Source organism: Mesocricetus auratus, unplaced genomic scaffold (assembly GCF_017639785.1).
Source record: "Mesocricetus auratus isolate SY011 unplaced genomic scaffold, BCM_Maur_2.0 Super-Scaffold_100003, whole genome shotgun sequence".
NCBI lineage: Eukaryota > Metazoa > Chordata > Mammalia > Rodentia > Cricetidae > Mesocricetus > Mesocricetus auratus.
This window is the reverse complement of record NW_024429188.1, coordinates 52299851-52317389: the sequence shown is the minus strand read 5'-3', so window position 1 is coordinate 52317389 and position 17539 is coordinate 52299851. Positions and strand designations below refer to the sequence as shown.

The 17539-nt window shown below is 39.5% G+C and overlaps 1 protein-coding gene across 1 annotated transcript in view; it reads right to left on the bottom strand.

Moving 5' to 3' along the window:
* Atp7a (ATPase copper transporting alpha) overlaps positions 1-17539 on the bottom strand; it is a 110647-nt gene that overhangs the window by 33756 nt on the left and 59352 nt on the right. The window contains exons 4-10 of the mRNA XM_040744317.1: positions 11199-11688; positions 9877-10602; positions 9171-9350; positions 5480-5643; positions 2677-2838; positions 1233-1309; positions 586-811 (exon numbers count right to left, since the gene is read on the bottom strand). Coding sequence (XP_040600251.1) covers positions 586-811; positions 1233-1309; positions 2677-2838; positions 5480-5643; positions 9171-9350; positions 9877-10602; positions 11199-11688 — 2025 coding nt within the window. The remainder of the gene's footprint in view (positions 1-585; positions 812-1232; positions 1310-2676; positions 2839-5479; positions 5644-9170; positions 9351-9876; positions 10603-11198; positions 11689-17539) is intronic.

The window sequence follows — 17539 nt, the reverse complement described above, 5'->3', positions numbered from 1 at the left end:
TCTGAACAGGGGAGAGCTCTTGGACCCCAGATCGACAGCTGGGAGGCCAGCATGGGACTCATCCAGACCACCTGAGTGTGCGAGTCAGTGAGGAGGCCTGGGCAACCTATGGGGCCCTGGGTAGTAGATCAGTGTTTATCCCTGGCATACAAAAGGACTTCGTGTGTCCATAACACAAAGAGGGATGTTCTCACAGCCTGGACTCTTAGGGGAGTGCCTGGACCCTATCCTAAGTGAAATGACAGACTCTAGATATTCCCTATGTGGAAGGAATTGGCGATAGGGTGGGAGGCTGGGGGGGGATGGTGGGGGGTGCAGGAGGAGGGGAGGGAGAGGGAACTGGGATTGACATGTGAAGCAAGCTATTTAAAATAATAAAATAAAATAAAAATCAAACCTTTTTCTCTGCTTTATTATGAAATAAAGTTTTCAGGGATTAAATGGAATATATTAGTTACTTTAATTATTTATAAAGTATGGAATGATCAGACTTCTATTTAACAATGGAAAGTAACAGTGCGTGCCTACGACATTTTGGTTATTTTTTTCTTTATCAGTAAATATACTCGTTAATATGTAACTTACCTGTACAGGTAGACACAGTAAAAGGGACAGCAAATTCATAATGGACAGCCCTGGCAGGATCTGACGCTCCAAGAACATAGAAGAATGGCTCTTGATCATTTCTTCATTACTCATAGTCTGATTATGGTGAAGAGTTGCAAAGTGGTGATCCATAACCATCATATATATCATCAGCCCCATTACAGGGATACAGAAAAACAGGCTCACAAGGAAAGACCTTCTCCATCTTATATGGGAAACATTTTTAAAAGAAAAAACACATTTTAGTGAGTACCTAAAAGCTAAATATTCTGCATACTATACAGAAACCCAGATTGTAACCATCTCACCCAGTCTAAGAATGATGTCATTGGGGCTGCAGCAATGGCTCAGCAGTTAAGAGCTCCTACTGCTCTTGCAGAGGACCTAAGTTCAGTTCCCAGCACCTGTGTTAGCTCACAAGTACCTGTAACTCCTGTAGTAGCAGATCCCGTGCCCTCTTCTGAGCTCCACAGGCTCCTACATACATGTGGCATACATTCACAACATAATATACATATTTTAAGTAAATCTTAAAAAATGTTATAGTAAAAATTGACATGCAAACAGGATGTTAAATTTCTAAAAGGAGTTGAATTGCCTTTTATTGACAATTCCAAAGTACTTACTGTCTTATTTCTCGTTTATGATCTAAGTGACTGGCTGACCGATCTTTCTTGACCAAAGAAGCTTCAAAACCTAAGCTCTAAGGAAATTCATAAGAAAAATGTCATTTAACTCAATGCAGAGATACTCTAAACCATGCTGTTATCACTTAGAACAGTTTAGTTCAATTTCTGCGCAAAAGTCATTCTGGGGAATAGAAACATGAAGCTGTCCAGAGCTCTCTGCCCTTGACTGCTTCAGTTTCTAATTTTGCAAAGAAATTAATAGCTCATTGATTTTAGCTACTACCTATTCTGCTGCTCTCAAACTAGCAATTTCACTCAAGTACAGTAGAGGTTTTCACTGACAGTGCACAAAAGCTAGCACTATATTACATACATTGACCAAGGGCTTGCCTACATAGTTTTCATTCTTCTTCCACCATAAAAAGGACATGAACAAAAAATCATTTTCCCCAATAAAACTAAGTATAAAAGAGAACTACACCTAGGTAAGATGCAGACAGACGCCATGTTTTCTATTGATAGCGAAACAGCTGCCATCATCTAGCTGTTAGCAGTGTAACATAGTGAAAAGAGCTAATGTGAGCTCTGGGGACACAGTGACCAGGGTCAAGTCCCGTGGGACTCAACAAGTCACTTTTCAGGTTGTTACTGTTGTAGAATATTTGAAGGTGTGTTACTTTTGCTCATGCTCTGGAATATTTGTTTAGCGATGCAAAGATGTGTTTGACTAAATGAATCTCACCTGCGGTCAGGAGGTTGCCTCAACTATCTGACAAGTGGTGGGGGGAGCCAAGTGGAGAAGGGTTTTTAAGGAGGGGCGAGAACACAAGGACTTTTGGAGGGGCTGGAGAAAGAGAGGAGGTAAACTATTTGCTATTCAGCCTCTCGGAAGAGCAGAATTCCACCTCGACGTTGAATCTTAAGTTCTTAAGAGGGACAGAGATTTAGATAAGTTCCCTTATATAACTGTGAAAGAGAATTCCCTCAGGCTGTGGCTCTTGAAGCCTTATTGCTGATAGCAGCAGAATTGCAGTTGTTGATTCAGACAGCTGTGGTGGAAAAAGGCAGTAACAATTTAATAAGAGAACATTTCACTTCTGAAATAAGATGGCAGCTCTGCTGTGAGAATCCAGAACTGAAGCTTGGCAGCACTATTGAGCACCTGCTGAGGAGGGTAGGTAGTCAGTAATGCCAGCTTCACAGATATCAACTGTTTTGCTGCCTAAATGAGTAATATATAATATGCTTTCAATCATCAGAACACCATCTTCACAGCACACTGAAACTTTGCACCTATATGTATTACTGCTTAAGACACACTGAAGAACACAAGATGAATTTAGCACAAAGAAAGGAGTTAGTATCTAATGTAAACCAGATGTGATTCCAGGAAGTGTTTGACTGGAAAGGTAAGACAGAAAAGCAAAGTTATGGCACTTACTTCAATGGTATGGATAATATCTCTGGGACCAATAATTTCTGGATCATATTTAATATGTGCTTTGTTGGTTGCCAAGGCTACAGAGCAGTAGAAGATCCCTTTGTGTTTTGTGAGAGTAGACTCGATTTTATGGACACAGGAGGCGCATGTCATTCCTCTCACCTGTTTAAAAATAAAGCCTTTGTTATTGGAAATACCCCTGATCCTCAATTAAAAAGGACTTAGTACTTCTAACAAAAATGACTATCATAACACAGGATTGTCTTACAGGATTTTATCTTTGCAATTAGTATACTTTTGATATGATCATTAGAATTTGTTTTATGAGGGACTGCCACCTCTGATGTATTTTCAGAGGGAATGAAAAAGATCCAGAATTGATTCTGAAGAGAACTGTACTAAGGTACACATACTAAAAGCCATGGAGTTGTACATTTTCAATGAGTGGATTATGTAGTATGGGAGTTATATCTTGATAAAAATTTAATAAAGGAAAAACTAATTCTATTTTTGTTCTGTACATAAATGGCATGTATGTATATGTGTTTATGTGTGGGAAGTTTTGTGTGTGTATGTGTGTGTCTATATGCACACACATGTGTGGAGGCTGTTGAAATTACATACCTTACTTAATTGCTCTACTTTACTGACTGGGAATACTGAGCCAGCATCTTTAGCTGAACATAACACTCATCCTTTTCTGGCTTCCAAGGGCACCCTAATACATGTGGTATATATTCAAGCACACACACACACACACACACACTCACAAAAACAACTTTAAAAATTATGTTATGTGCATGGGTATTTTGCCTACATATATGCTTCTGCACCACATGTGTGTATGGTGTCCTTGCAAGTCAGAAGAGGGTGCCAAATACCCTGGGACTGGAGTTATAGCCAATTGTGAGCCAACATGTAGGTGCTGAGATTTGAACCTGGGTTCTTTAAAAGAGCAGCCAGTGTTCTTAACTGCTAAGCCATCTATCTATTCAGTCCACTTTAAAAACTTTTAAGTAAATATGGGCTAGAAAGATGGCTCAGTAGTTAAAGAGAACTTACTGGTCTTATAGAAGACCCAAGAAGGTTAACACAACTGCCCGTAATTCAAATAATCTGATGTCATCTTCTGACCTCCTGCAGGTACCTGCACACATGTGGAATACATACTGAAATGTACACATGCATGTATATATAAACATATTTTAAGTAGGCAAAATGTTAAGCTCATGTAAAATTCTTCCATAAGAGCAAGAAAACTCTTAACTGTCTTAATCAATTTGTTTTTCAATTTATAACTATCCAGGAAGCATTTCTTCAAAACCAAATCAGAGGAATTTGGATAAGAACAGCAAGTTGTGTGGCATTACAATCTGCTGCACTCTCTTCTCTTCTCTGCATTCTGTGGGAGGATACTAAAAGCCCACAACCATGAAGAAAAACAACAGTGTAGTCACTGGACATCACAGAACACAGAGGTTAGTCAGGGTCTCCTTTCCAGAGAACTGCTACCATTTCACCTGTCAGGTGGTTCTTGGAAATATACCCTGCAAGAATGTCTGCCCTGACTGGATGACTAGAATTCACTGCAGGAAAAAGACTCCTTCCCAGGAAACATCTCTTAGCAAGTAATGGTTTCATTATTTGGGGGAAGTAGACACAAGCTCCCATTCCCAACCAAGAAGCTGTTAGTTTCTTCAAGAGCCTCCAGGTATCCAAACCCCACTTAAGCGCAGGCCCCATGCCCAGCAGTAGATGGCCAACACAAAGTGAACCCCAAATTAGTTTTGGAGATTTGTTGTCTCCTATTGCTTTCTTTAAACTTTCTTTTTAACCTTACTGGTCTTTTTCTAATATATTATGGTTTCTGATTTTGTGTTTTTATGGGGTTGTGTTTGTGTGTATGTATACACATGCATATACCATTCTTGTGCTTATTAGTTTCTTTTTTGTTATTTCATTCATTTTGTTTTATTCTTGCTTGTCTTTTCTATTTGTCTGTCTGTTTTCTTAAGAGAGAACGGAGTTGGAAGGGTGGGGAGGATCTGGGAGGATATGAGGGAGGGAAAACCGTGATCAGAACATATTGTATGAAAATAACTTTATTTTCAATAAAAATACATTTTCATTGTTTATAATTTTTATAATTTTATTTAATTCATTAGTTCTTTGAGAATTTCATACAATATATTTTGATCATATTAACCTCCTCTCCCACAACTCTTCCTATATCCAAACACAGTTCCCTACCCAACTTCTTGTGTCCTATTGGTTTTTTTTTAACCCATCAGGTTCTATTTTTTTTCTTTACACTAAAGTTACTTTGGTACAAAGCTGGTTTATCGTTTTCTTTCATTTCCCTCCTTTCCCTTTCCTTAAGACCTCAAACTCCCAGGAATCCTACTGTCTCTGCTTCCCAAATGCTGAGATTAAGAACATGCACAGCACTGTTTGAAATGCATTTACTTACATATGGTGTTTGAGAGTGACTTACCAGAGTCAGTTGTCTCCTTTCACCATGAAGGTCACAAAGACTAACCTCTGGTCATCAGATTTATGGTCAAGCGCTTTACCTGACGGAGCCCATCTTGCCAGCCCCCACCCCCATTTTTGGTTTTTAAAAAGATGATTCCGTTCCATGCTTGAAGGCTGCCATTAAGTCATAGCCTTCTATCTTCTAGTCTCCTTCATTTTCAATCCGTACCCTAGTTTCCAAGGTTTTAGTTACCTATACGATTTTTCTCTGAAAGCATTTCCAAGTTTCTGTTAGAAGTCTACTAACAATACATAAGTTCCTACTTACAACAAGTTCCAAAATGCCATCCCCTTCATCAGCATTTTCCATCACTGTGGCTCCAAATCCAAGCTCTCGGATAAACTCTGCTATCACTGGGGGCTGGATAACAGCTGGGTTATATCTTACTTCGGCTTTGCCAGCCATCAGGGCCACAAGTACAGAATATATTCCTGGGAACATTGGTAAAAAAATACAGGTAATAGGTTTTACAAAAAAAAATGATGCTATAACTACTTTTCATATTTTTCAGTTAAGTACAAAAGTATCAAAGAGAATTTGCAGAAATTTACCACTCAACTTTTTAGATAAATCTTAAACCCAAACAATTTAAAACCATTTTAAAAGGTGACCTTTGTTCCTTAAACTTATTATGCATTTAGAATTAGAAATATAAATTAGAATTCACAGAAACCTGCCTGCCCCTGTGTCCTGAGTGCTAGGATTAAAGACATGCATTACTTACTACACCTAGCTCATCCTTTTATTTTTTTCAGAGACAGAATCTTGTTGCTCAGGTTGTCTTCCTGCCCCAGCCTCCCAGATGGCCAGCAGCACAGGGCCCATGACAACTAGGTCTTATTTATCTATATTCTTACTGATTCTACTCCCAATTCTCTATCCAGATTATGCTGAAGCAAATCCGAAACACCCCATTACTCCTTACCAACAACCACAATAGGACTGGGAATGCAGTGGTAGAACACGTGCTTGGTATGGGTGAGGTTCAATCATATGCCACATAAACGTCACTTTCACTTCTAAAACAATCTTCTTAAACCTATTCATTTACAATTTTCTTTCTAAATCAATATATTACAATGAGATAAATCTATATCTTATAGAAAGAAAGCACCTTTAGAAACTAATAAAACCTGGGCTTGGGATATAGCACAATTGATAGAATGTTTGTCTAGAACACATGAGATCCTGAGTTGTATCCTATAAAACTGGGCACAGTGGTACATGTCTCTGACCTAGCACTTAGGAGGTAGAGATAGAAGGATTAGGAGTTTGAGGATATTTTTGGCTACATAAAGAGTTTGAGGCTAATCTGGTCTACATGAGATCCTGTCTCAAAAAACAAAACAAAATTAATTTCCTCTCTAAGAAAAAGGAAGAGAATTCTACACTCGGGAAGTCAAGAATTTAAGAATGTATCAACATACACACCATAATATTGTCAAATAAGAGCCATTTAAAAATTCTCAAGGTTTGCTGTCTCACATTAACCTCAAAAGGTACAACATAGCTTGTTAATAAAGCAAGTGAGTTTACTTTCTGTCAAATGCTATTTGCAGATACAAAATTTAATTTCTATTTTTCTAGGTCAGCTATAGCTATGGTTGCCAAGAAGATACTAAAAGCACACAACAAAATGGCTCTTTCTAGGAAGGTATTTAACAAGGAATTAGATTCAAGATTCCATATGCGCAGTGGTGGCACACGCCTTTAATCCCAGCACTCAGAAGGCAGAGACAGATGGATCTCTGTAAGTTCAAGGACAGTCTGGTCTACAGAAAAAGATCTGGGACTACATAGAGAAACCCTGCCTTCAAAACAAAAGAATCCCATAGTTCAGCTCTGAAGTCTGATTTTTTAAAAAAATAAATATTAATTTATGAACAGATTTTACTTATAAAAGTATCTAATATAATCTCAATCTTCTATATGAAGTGCTTACATTTCGAGTTTACAGGTACAAAATTATCCAGATGATCAGAGAAAACATCTGTTACGAAGAGAAGACTAAGTCCTGGTGCACGCCTTTAAACCCAGCACTCAGGAGACAGAGGCAGATGGATCTCTGTGAGTTGGGACTGCCTAGCCTAGAGAGGGAGTTCTAAGCAGCAAGAGATACATAGTGAAAACACATATTCAAAAAAAAGAGAGAGAAGAGTAATATAGATGAAGTAGAATTTGTGCTTCTGTTGAATGTACTTAATAGCCTGGCAAAAATAGAATATAACTTTTTAAATTTCAAAAAGCAGTCATTTTAATTTTAACAGATCTCTTGGGCATAACGAGAACTCTTTCTGATCTTTTCCATCTCGGGGGGTGGTACTGGGCAATTGAACACAAACCTCACAGAGGCTAGACATGGTACATGCACTGCCAATGAGGCATGCTCTCCCAAAGAGCTTGACTCTTCAAACCACTGGGCTTTTTAAAGTAATGCAATGCAGACTTAATGAGGAGCCCACTACTTCTTAGTTCCACAGACTAAGGCCAACAGTGTGTTAAGAGGTAGCAAAAAGGACAGTAGTGGTTAACAGAGAGAATTAGCTTAACAAATTTTAAAATGCGGGCTGGGAGTGTCACTTCATATCCAAGCCTGTATTTACCTTTCACAAGGCCTTGAGGGGCAAGTATAACTAGCACTAACAGTGTCTCATGAAAAAAAAAGTTTCTATAATGCTCCCCAAACAGGAACTGTTCAAACTTCCTCTGCATTCATTTGCTTGTCAACATTCATTTATTCCATCCCTCCCTCCATTTCTTCTTTCCTTTTCTTTTGAGGTAGGATCTCACTATGTAGTCCTAGCTGTTCAGGAACTGGCTATGCATACCAGGCTGACCTCAAAGTCACAGAGATCTGTCTGCCTCTTCCACTCTTCCTTTAATGAATCAAACAAAGCCTTGACTGCATATCCAGTCAGGAGAAGTGGAGGCTTCAATAAGTAATGCACAAGTAATTGAATGAAGATGCCACAATGAACCAAAGATGTGTGTCATACATTTCACAAAAGTAATCTCCTGGTTTTATTATAAAAGATGATGTGCTAATTACACTTGAAATTATTTCCTCAATTGACAGGATATGCTTGCTACATTAATCCTAACTTTCTCATGCAGCCCTTGTAACAACAATCATCAAGACACCTAGGGTTAGGGCAGTCAAAGTACCAAACATAAGACTTTGGTCTCATTAGACATAATCACATGTCTATATTGTTAACTAAGCTACTATGCTATACTGAAACATCTATAAATATGAATATAAATTTGAGCTGAAACATCGAAGTGACTGAAGAAAAACTATGATATTGATTTTCAAAGATTCTGTAACCTGAAGTTAAAATATACAGTACTAAGCAACATGAACTTCCTACCACAAGGGAAGATCAAAGGTTAAACTGATAGAAGAGACAATATAATTTTATACAAATATGGTTTGTCTCTGGTGTTTTATATAGGTAAGATAATATCTAACTTTTTTTTTGGTTTTTTGAAACAGGGTTTCTCTGTGTAGCTTTGGAGCCTGTCCTGGCACTTGCTCTGTAGACCAGGCTGGCCCTGAACTTACAGAGATCTGCCTGCCTCTGCCTCCCAAGTGCTGGGATTAAAGGCATGCACCACCAATGCCCGGCTACAATATCTAACTCTTATTCATTATTACTTTTAAGGAAAGCTTTAACAAAAATATAGTTTCTCATAGTTCTTTATAGCCATGGTTCACAATAGTAATGCTATGTATTTCTTTCAGCTATAAAGTTTTCAGTCAATTTCATTGGCACTAAAATGTGACCCTAAGACAAATGAAATAACACTAACAAAAACAACCAGAAATTCAGGGTTGTTCTGTGCATCGAGGATTTTCTTTATGAAGTCTTTGGAAGAACTATAAGCATGGTCACAAAACACAAGTGGGAAAGAATCTGGACATAAGTACATAAAATAATACTTAAAAGTGTCTTACCTTCTTCTCGTCTTAAATTCCGTTCAATGTTTGCTACACAAGAAGCACAAGTCATTCCAGAGACCTGTATGTAACACTTGCTATGAACTGGTGTCATTATATTATCTGGCTCATTAGTTGAAGGCAAAAGTGGTGTTTCCAATGAGGGCTGAGCTATCACTACCAATGGCTCGGTGATGTCTGATGGAAAAGGAAAGGTTCTTTTCATTTGTGGTATTAATTATTCTCTGGCTGCCACCTTGTCATATATCACAACCCACACCTCCAGGCCTGCCATCCATTTCTTTAAAATGGATAAATCCTAAAAGCCCTCAACAAATACATTGTTATTACCCTCTCTCAGCATTGACTTTGAATTTGTTTAATGCCCACCCAGGTCCCAAGAAAATCTGACCCATGTGAATATATAAAAGTTTCATTATGTCAGACTCTTCTAGCCATTATCTCCAAACCCAATCACACGTAGAGAATAATTGGTGTCGTGGTGCATGCCCTTAATCCTAGCATTAAGGAGGTAGAGACAGGTGCATCTCTGTAAGTTCAGGGCTAGTCAGGCCGATACAATAAGGGTTACATAGTAAAACCCTATCTCAAAAACAGGTAGAATTTCAGTGATTGTGAATAATTTCTCATTGATAAAAGCCAAATGAAGAAACAAAACAGGAATACAAAACCATTAGGGATATAAAAGAAAAATGATGATTACCTGGCAAGATAGCATCAAATCCCATGTCTTCAATTGCTTCTCGCAAGGTTTCTGGAGAGGTTAGTAGAGGATCATATTCAACAGTCCCAGAACTATTTGCGAGGGAAACATGGATGGATTTTACACCTGGCTTTTTTGATATGACACCCTCTATAGACTGCACACAAGAATTACAAGTCATGCCGTTAATGTTAATCACAGTTTCTTGGGTCAGAGGCTGGCTAACTACATTCAAAGGCATCTTTTGAAGAGATGAGCTGGAGGGAGAGCTGGAGGTACTTTCAACTTCATTTGTAATACTAACTCTGTATTGCCCTGGTGAAACGGCCTCTATTGCTTTTCTCAGCATTTCTGGAGTGACTGAGCTTGCATTGTACTTTACAATGGCTGACCTATTCTCTAAAGAAACGACTATACTGCTTACATACTGGAGTGTAGATAAAGCACTTTCAATATTTGACACACATGATTTACAATGCATGCCCTCTATGATGAATGTGGCTGTTGAATCACTGGGATATGATGGGCTCTTTTGCTGTGATCCTTCTGGAGATTTGACTGGTGTGTTCTTCAGGCGCTCGACGTCAATGACTCCCAATTTGAGGTACTTGGGCTGCTTTTTTATGAAGGTTGGGAAGCCCACAGCTTCAATCTGCTTCTTTATTTCCTCTGCTGTGATCAGATGAGGCTGATAAACAATAGTAGCTTCTTGGTTGTCTAGGGACACTAATTAATAAACAGAAACATTTAATTTAGTTAGTCCTGAGCCACTTCAAAGTCAATTGCTGTTTCTCTTTCACTCTTCTCAATGTTTTTTCTATTTTATATGTGTTTTCATTTAAATTAGAAACATGCATGCTTCACATGTCAATCCCAGCTCCCTCTCCCACCTCTCCTCCCTTGTCCCTCCACCAGTCCCCCCACTCAATGCTTTTTCTTAAATATTATTGTGCTTTTCAGAAAATGGGATTGACATACATTGGAAACAAGAAAAAGACATGACCGCTGCTCTTATGGTCTCCATATTTCTGCATCACTCCACTAGAACACTCCAGGGAGCCTATTCAAGAAGCCTGAACTCCACAAGTTGTTACTGCAGCTGCCTTTTCTATTAAGTTCAAGACTCTCATAACCTTTCATTATAATCATTAACTTCACTAACATTAATCCTGGGACTATGCTACGCCTCCAGATTCAATGAAGCAGGAAGCAATTGCAGACCCATGGATTCGAAACTCTTGCTTGGGAAGAAAGCAAAAAGTTTAAAGATCAAAACACAAAATAGCTTTACAAAACAATAAAAAAGACACCAGAAGAATTACCTTTAATTCGCTGAACGCCTTGCAGCTTTCCAACTTTGCCTTCAATGGTGCTAGTGCATGAGTGGCAGGTCATCCCCTCCACTTTCATCTTCAGCATGACTTCCCCTGCCTGAGGCGTGCTGTGCTCTTCACAAGCCCCTGACTTTTTCTCCTGAGTTCCCATGTCTAAACTGAGGTCTGGGACCAGCTCCACGATCTGACTGGCACTCACTATAGAAGGGATTATAGTTACTACTGCAGTTCTTTGCTGAGGAGAAATCTTAACCCCAGTCACACCCTTGGTCTTGAGCAATGTGCTTTGGATGTGGTCCCATGGCAGAGTCAGTGGAGCAGCAACAGTCAGAAACACAGTATTTGTTAAAACAGGGAGAGGGTTAGCATTGTGGAGAAGAGCATCAAAGCCCATGTCATCAATAGCTTCTTGGAGTGTCTTTGGAGTCTGAAGTTTAGGGTCATAAATAATGGTTGCACTTTTTTCTTCTAGTGAAACCTTTTGGAAAGAAATTTCAGAAGTTAGATTAGCTCAACTATATTACATAGGAATTAAGAATATCATAGGAATTAAGAATCGGCAGTGGTTAATCCCAGCACTCAGGAGGCAGAGGCAGGCGGATCTCTCTGAGCTCAAGGCCAACCTGGTCCACAAGAGCTAGTTCCAGGACAGCCTCCAAAGCCACGGAGAAACCGTCTCGAAAAACAAAAACAAACAAAATAACAAACAAAGAATCGGCAGTGGTGGCACATGCCTTTTATCCCAGCACTCAGGAGGCAGAGGCAGGCAGATCTCTGTGAGTTCAAGATCAGCCTGGTCTACAAAGCAAGTTCTAGGGCAGCCATAGGTATTACACAGAGAAACCTTGTCTCGAAAACAAACAAACAAAAAAAGAATATGATGATCAGTGACCAAGAACCAAGCCCTTCTGAGCCATCTCACATTCCAGTGCCTACCTCCAGACACTAGCCTTCCCTCATAAGTAAGCTCTCACTTCTCATCAAAGAAGCTTAATTTTTGCAGATCAAGACTATTACAGAACATCTATAACTGGTCAAAATGCAGAATACCATGAGGTACTCATCCCCAATTGATACATCTGCAACACAAATCCTATACCTAAGACTCAGGGAATATTGCAGAAGAGAGGACAGAAAGATTTTAAGAGTCAAAAGACCAGGATATCTACTAAGAGATAGTGTCTTCTATGCATGACAAGGAAGATGAATCCATGAAACCACAACAATATTGTTGTCTAAACAAGACCTGCACAATGACAATACCAGTTGACATGCCAGCATAGATGGAAGAAATCTTACAAGGTCCCACCCCTTAAATACAGAGATACAGTCAACTAATGGTTGCTGAGAGATGGAGAATCAGTCTTCTCCAGGGATGGTGGTCATCCCTAAACATATGAGCAATACTAAGTGGACTCAGCAGGGTGTGTGGTGTGTGTAAACACGTAGCAATAATAAAGAAGAAATAGATCATGAATTGGAGAGGGAGTGGGGGGGAGACATGGGAGGAAGTAGAAGGGGGGGAGGAATGAGGTAAATACTTATACTCATATACGAAATTGTCAACAAAATAAATTTTAAAAGTAAAATAAATTTTAAGAATATCAATAATACCATATTCAAGAAGAATGCAATAAGTAACAGCACTAGAAACTAATGGTTTCTCAGTTAAGTTTTCATCTTTACTACGCTCATTGGAAAGAAACACAAAATGTCTTATCTACATAAAAGAGAAATGTATAATAGGCTTCATAACTGTGGTAACAATCAGGTATGCAAAATAAGTGCACTGATAAGCACACTCTAGAATTTCACCACACAATAAATACTACACTTTCCTAACATATCCTTTCATAAATTACTGTAACATGTCATATTATACTGATTTAAAAGATTATACAGAAAATAAGACTACTATAGAAAATAAAAGGTAGGGTTGGAGAGATGGCTCAGTAGTTAAGAACATCTGCTGTGCAATCACAAGGACTGGAGTTCATATCCCAGTACCTATATAACAATCCAGGCATCCAGCACACAGCTTTTAGTGTAGCTCAGAGTGGGGCAAAGACAGAAGGATTGTTGGACTTGCTGGCTCTGGCTTCCATAGCTGAGAAAAATATAAGCAGAAACTTGCCTCAAATGGAAAAGGGAGGTTGTAGTATATGAGGATACTAGAAGCTCCCTCTGGCCTTTGAGCACCCACGTATATAAAGAAACAACATTTTAAAATGTAAAATATAATGTAATATAAAATCTAATCCTTTACAAATATGAATTAAAGGATGGAGGTATAGCTCAGTGGTAAAGTGGATGCTTTGCATGCACAAGACCCTGGATGTAATGCCCTAGATGTAATTCCCAGTACAAAAGGAGGGAAGGGAGGGAGGGAGGGAGGGAGGGGAGGGAGGGGAGGGAGGGAGGGAGGAAGGTATGCCCCATTATCTTCCAGGGTTTTTATAGGTAGTAGTTTCTTTGTAGCAGTAATAAGTTATAAACTAAATGTAAACAAGGAACAGCTAACACTTGCTAAGCACTTGTTATGTGTGCCAGGAAATGGGATTCTTAGAATACAAAGCTGGACGTGGCACATTCACACGGATCAACACTAGGACAGAGAATACAGAAGGTGGCTAACGATTGGTTCCTGACACTATGGCTCAGAAAAGGCTCCTTAGAGCCTATTAAAAGGCAAAGGTGTTCACTACATATGAAGAAACTGCAGACAAATGGAAGCACAGAGGTAGAAAAATTGGAGAGACTGGGAATGAAAGAATTGCTATAGTAGGGGGTTTCATGTCAATAACAGTTTGTAATTTACCTTACTGGTAACAGAGTGTTATGAACAAGTTACATGGGGGGATGGCTTGAGATCTGTATCTTAAAGAATCATTGCAGAGGCAGTATAGAAGACAATGGGATGGTTGGAGAGATACCAATTAGGAAGCTACTTCAATTGTAGCAACAGCATAACAGGCTCTTCTGACATGTGCATGGGGGAAAAGGGAACAGAGGCAATTCCAAGACATGTTTAGCACATCAAGACCCAACGACAAATAGAGATGGTAAAATGATTTGTAGTTTCCTAGCTTGGGCCAGTGGGCAGATGATAGTGGTGATGTTACATGATATGAGAGAGGAAGGAAACAGGTAGTTAGCAGAGTAGAATAGAAGGAAGGGATAAATAATCAATTTAGTGCTACAACTGTTCATTTTGAGATAGCGGTAGAATAATGTTTAAATAACAGTTAAAAGATAGGCACCATTAAAACAATGCAAAATTTAGAATAGGAAATCTTGTTTGAAATCTTCTATGAAAATTGTACAGTTAAATATTTTGTTTACTTAAAAATTTTTTTCTTTTAGATTTTTGTATGGGTGTTTTGGCTGCATTTCTGTGCAAAACATGTGTGTAGTGCCCACAGAAATCAGAAAAGGTCATACTAGCCCTTGAACCTGGAAGTACAGGTAGTTGTTAGCTATCATTTAGGTTCTGGGAATCAAACCCAGATCTTCTGAGAGAGCAGATCACTACGACAGCCCCCTTTTGCTTATTTTTCTCTTTTTTTATTAATTTATTTTTTACATTCCAATCCCAGTTCCCCCTCCCTCCTTTCATCCTGCTCTTCCCATTTCCCCCCATATACACTTCCCATCTGCTCCATGGAGAGGGTAAGGCCTCCCCTAGGAAATCTGTTAAGTCTGTCCCATCATCTCCTTGAGGCAGGACCAAGGCACATCTCCACACCCCACCCCCGTTTCTAGGCTGGGCAAGGTATCTCTCCATATAGAATGGGCTCCCACTAAGTCAGTTTGTGCATTAGTGTTAGATCTTGGACCCACTGCCAGTGGCCTCATATATTATCCCAGTCGCACCATTGTCACCTACATTAAGGGAGACTAGTTCAGTCTTATACAGGTTCCCCATTTGTCAGACCTGAGTCAGTGATCTCTCACTCACTCAGGTCAGCTGATTCTGTGGATTTCCCTGTCATGGTCTTGACTCCTTTGTTCATATTATCGCTCCTCCGTCACTTCGATTGTACTCCAGGAGCTTGATACAATGGTTAGTTGTGGATTTCTGCATCTGCTGCCTCCTGTTTCTGGAAGAGGGTTCTAGCTTCTCTGGGTTGTAGATTGTAGGCTGGGTATCTTTTGCTTTATGTCTGGTGTTCCCTTTTGCTTATTTTAATGAACTTCATTTTTTAATTTCTTCCTTTAGTGTTATAACTGGTAACAATGCATTAGATAAAAATTTGAAATATTTTCAAGGCATGAAGGTTCCTAAGGCTCAGATAACGCTAATTAGGTACCTTTTTCTTAATTGTGGAACAGAGACAAGCATAAATGATCCAAAACAGAAATGGGAAGATTATTTATATTGGTTTTAGATTATACCATAATAACATTTTCCATGAAAAGGAAAAAAAACTATAGTCAAACATAGTGATACACTCCTATAATTCCTGCATTCAGAGTGATGACGTGGGAAGAATGTGAGTTTAAGGTCAGCCTGACTATAGCACAATTACAGTTCAGCCTGGACAACATAGTTCTCTTTCAGGGAACTAAGGTTCAATTCCCAACATCCACACTGCAGCTAACAGCCATCTATAACTCTAGTTTCAGGGGACTCAACATCATCTTCTGGCCTCTATGGGCACTAAGTATGCACATGATGCACAGATATACATGTTGACAAAATACACAATATATACAAAATAAAAATAAATAAAGCTTGGGGCTGGAAAGATGGCTTAATAAGAGTTATCTGGTGCTCTTGCAAAGGACCCTGATTCAATTCCCAGCACCCACATGGCAGCTCACAACATTATCTGTAACTTCAGTTCCAGGGGACCCAATGTCCTCTAAAGGAACAGACCCACATGCAGGCAACACACACATATATAAAATAAAATAAAATAATAAAATTAAAACAAATACATATTTTTCAAATTATAGTTTGAAAACACATGCTTTTAAAAGATACAATGTACCCAGCACTTGGGAGGCAGAGGCAGGTGGATCTCTGTGAGTTCGAGGCCAGCCTGGTCTACCAAGCGAGTTCCAGGACAGCCTCCAAGACAATACAGAGAAACCCTGTCTCGAAAAACCAAAAAAAACCAAAAAAAAAAAAAAAGATACAATGTAGCCGGGCGGTGGTGGCACATGCCTTTAATCCCAGCACTCAGGAGGCAGAAGCAGTGGATTGCTGTGAGTTTAAGACCAGCCTGGTCTACAAGAGCTAGTTCCAGGACAGCCTCCAAAGCCACAGAGAAACCCTGTCTCAAAAAAAGAGAAAAAGATACAATATAATGGTAGCCACTTACAAATGCAGGTCTTGGTGTTATTAAATAGATATCTCTTAATCTTACTCGCCTGAGGTCTATGACAATCTGATAAGGAAACAGACGCGAGTGCAGCTTAGTAGTAGTTAGATTATTTGCTTAGTCTGCAAAGACCTAGGGTAATCCTGATGGTTGCAAAGAAAAGGCTTTATGTAATTTAGACAGTCTGGCTAAAGGAGAAGAGGGAGAATAGACCACTGATTGTCATGGCCTATGCATAAGACTCAGGCAGCACAGGGAGTTTTCAGGAGTAGTGGCACTGTGCTGCCCTGTGGTGGATGTGGTGGTGGTGGTGGTGGTGGTGGTGGTGGTGGTGGTGGTGGTGGTGGTGATAGTGGTGTTGTTTAATGAATCTGCACATGCATTTCTGATAGCTGCTGCATGGGGCAGGAACCTTCGGGGTAAACTGCTATATTAACATACCTTGAAACAGTTCTTTACCTTTCTTTTCAGCTAAAACTTTATGATACAAACTGAATATGCCCAAAAATATTCCTTGTCCTAACTTTTGAACATGTGCTCTACTACTTTAGGCTAATCATACACCAAATTTTGTCTATTATCATTCCTTCTTAAATTATGACCTTAAGCTCATCATAATTAGGACTGTACTGCTTTTTTGTTGTTGTTGTTTTGGGTTTGTTTTGGAGGCTGTCGGTCCAGCCTGGCCTCGAACTCACAGAGATCCGCCTGCCTCTGCCTCCCGAGTGCTGGGATTAAAGGCATGCGCCACCACCGCTCTGCTGGACTGCTTAACTGAGCATGCTCAACAAAGGGTCAGCTCCTGCATGAAAACATGTAGGCTTCCTGAATAAAAAGCCTCAAACTGCTGGGCGTTGGTGGTGCACGCCTTTAATCCCAGCACTCAGGAGGCAGAGGCAGGCGGATCTCTGTGAGTTCGAAGCCAGCCTGGTCTACAGAGCTAGTTCTAGGGCAGCCTTCAAAGCTACACAGGGAAACCCTGTCTCAAAAAAAAAGCCTCAA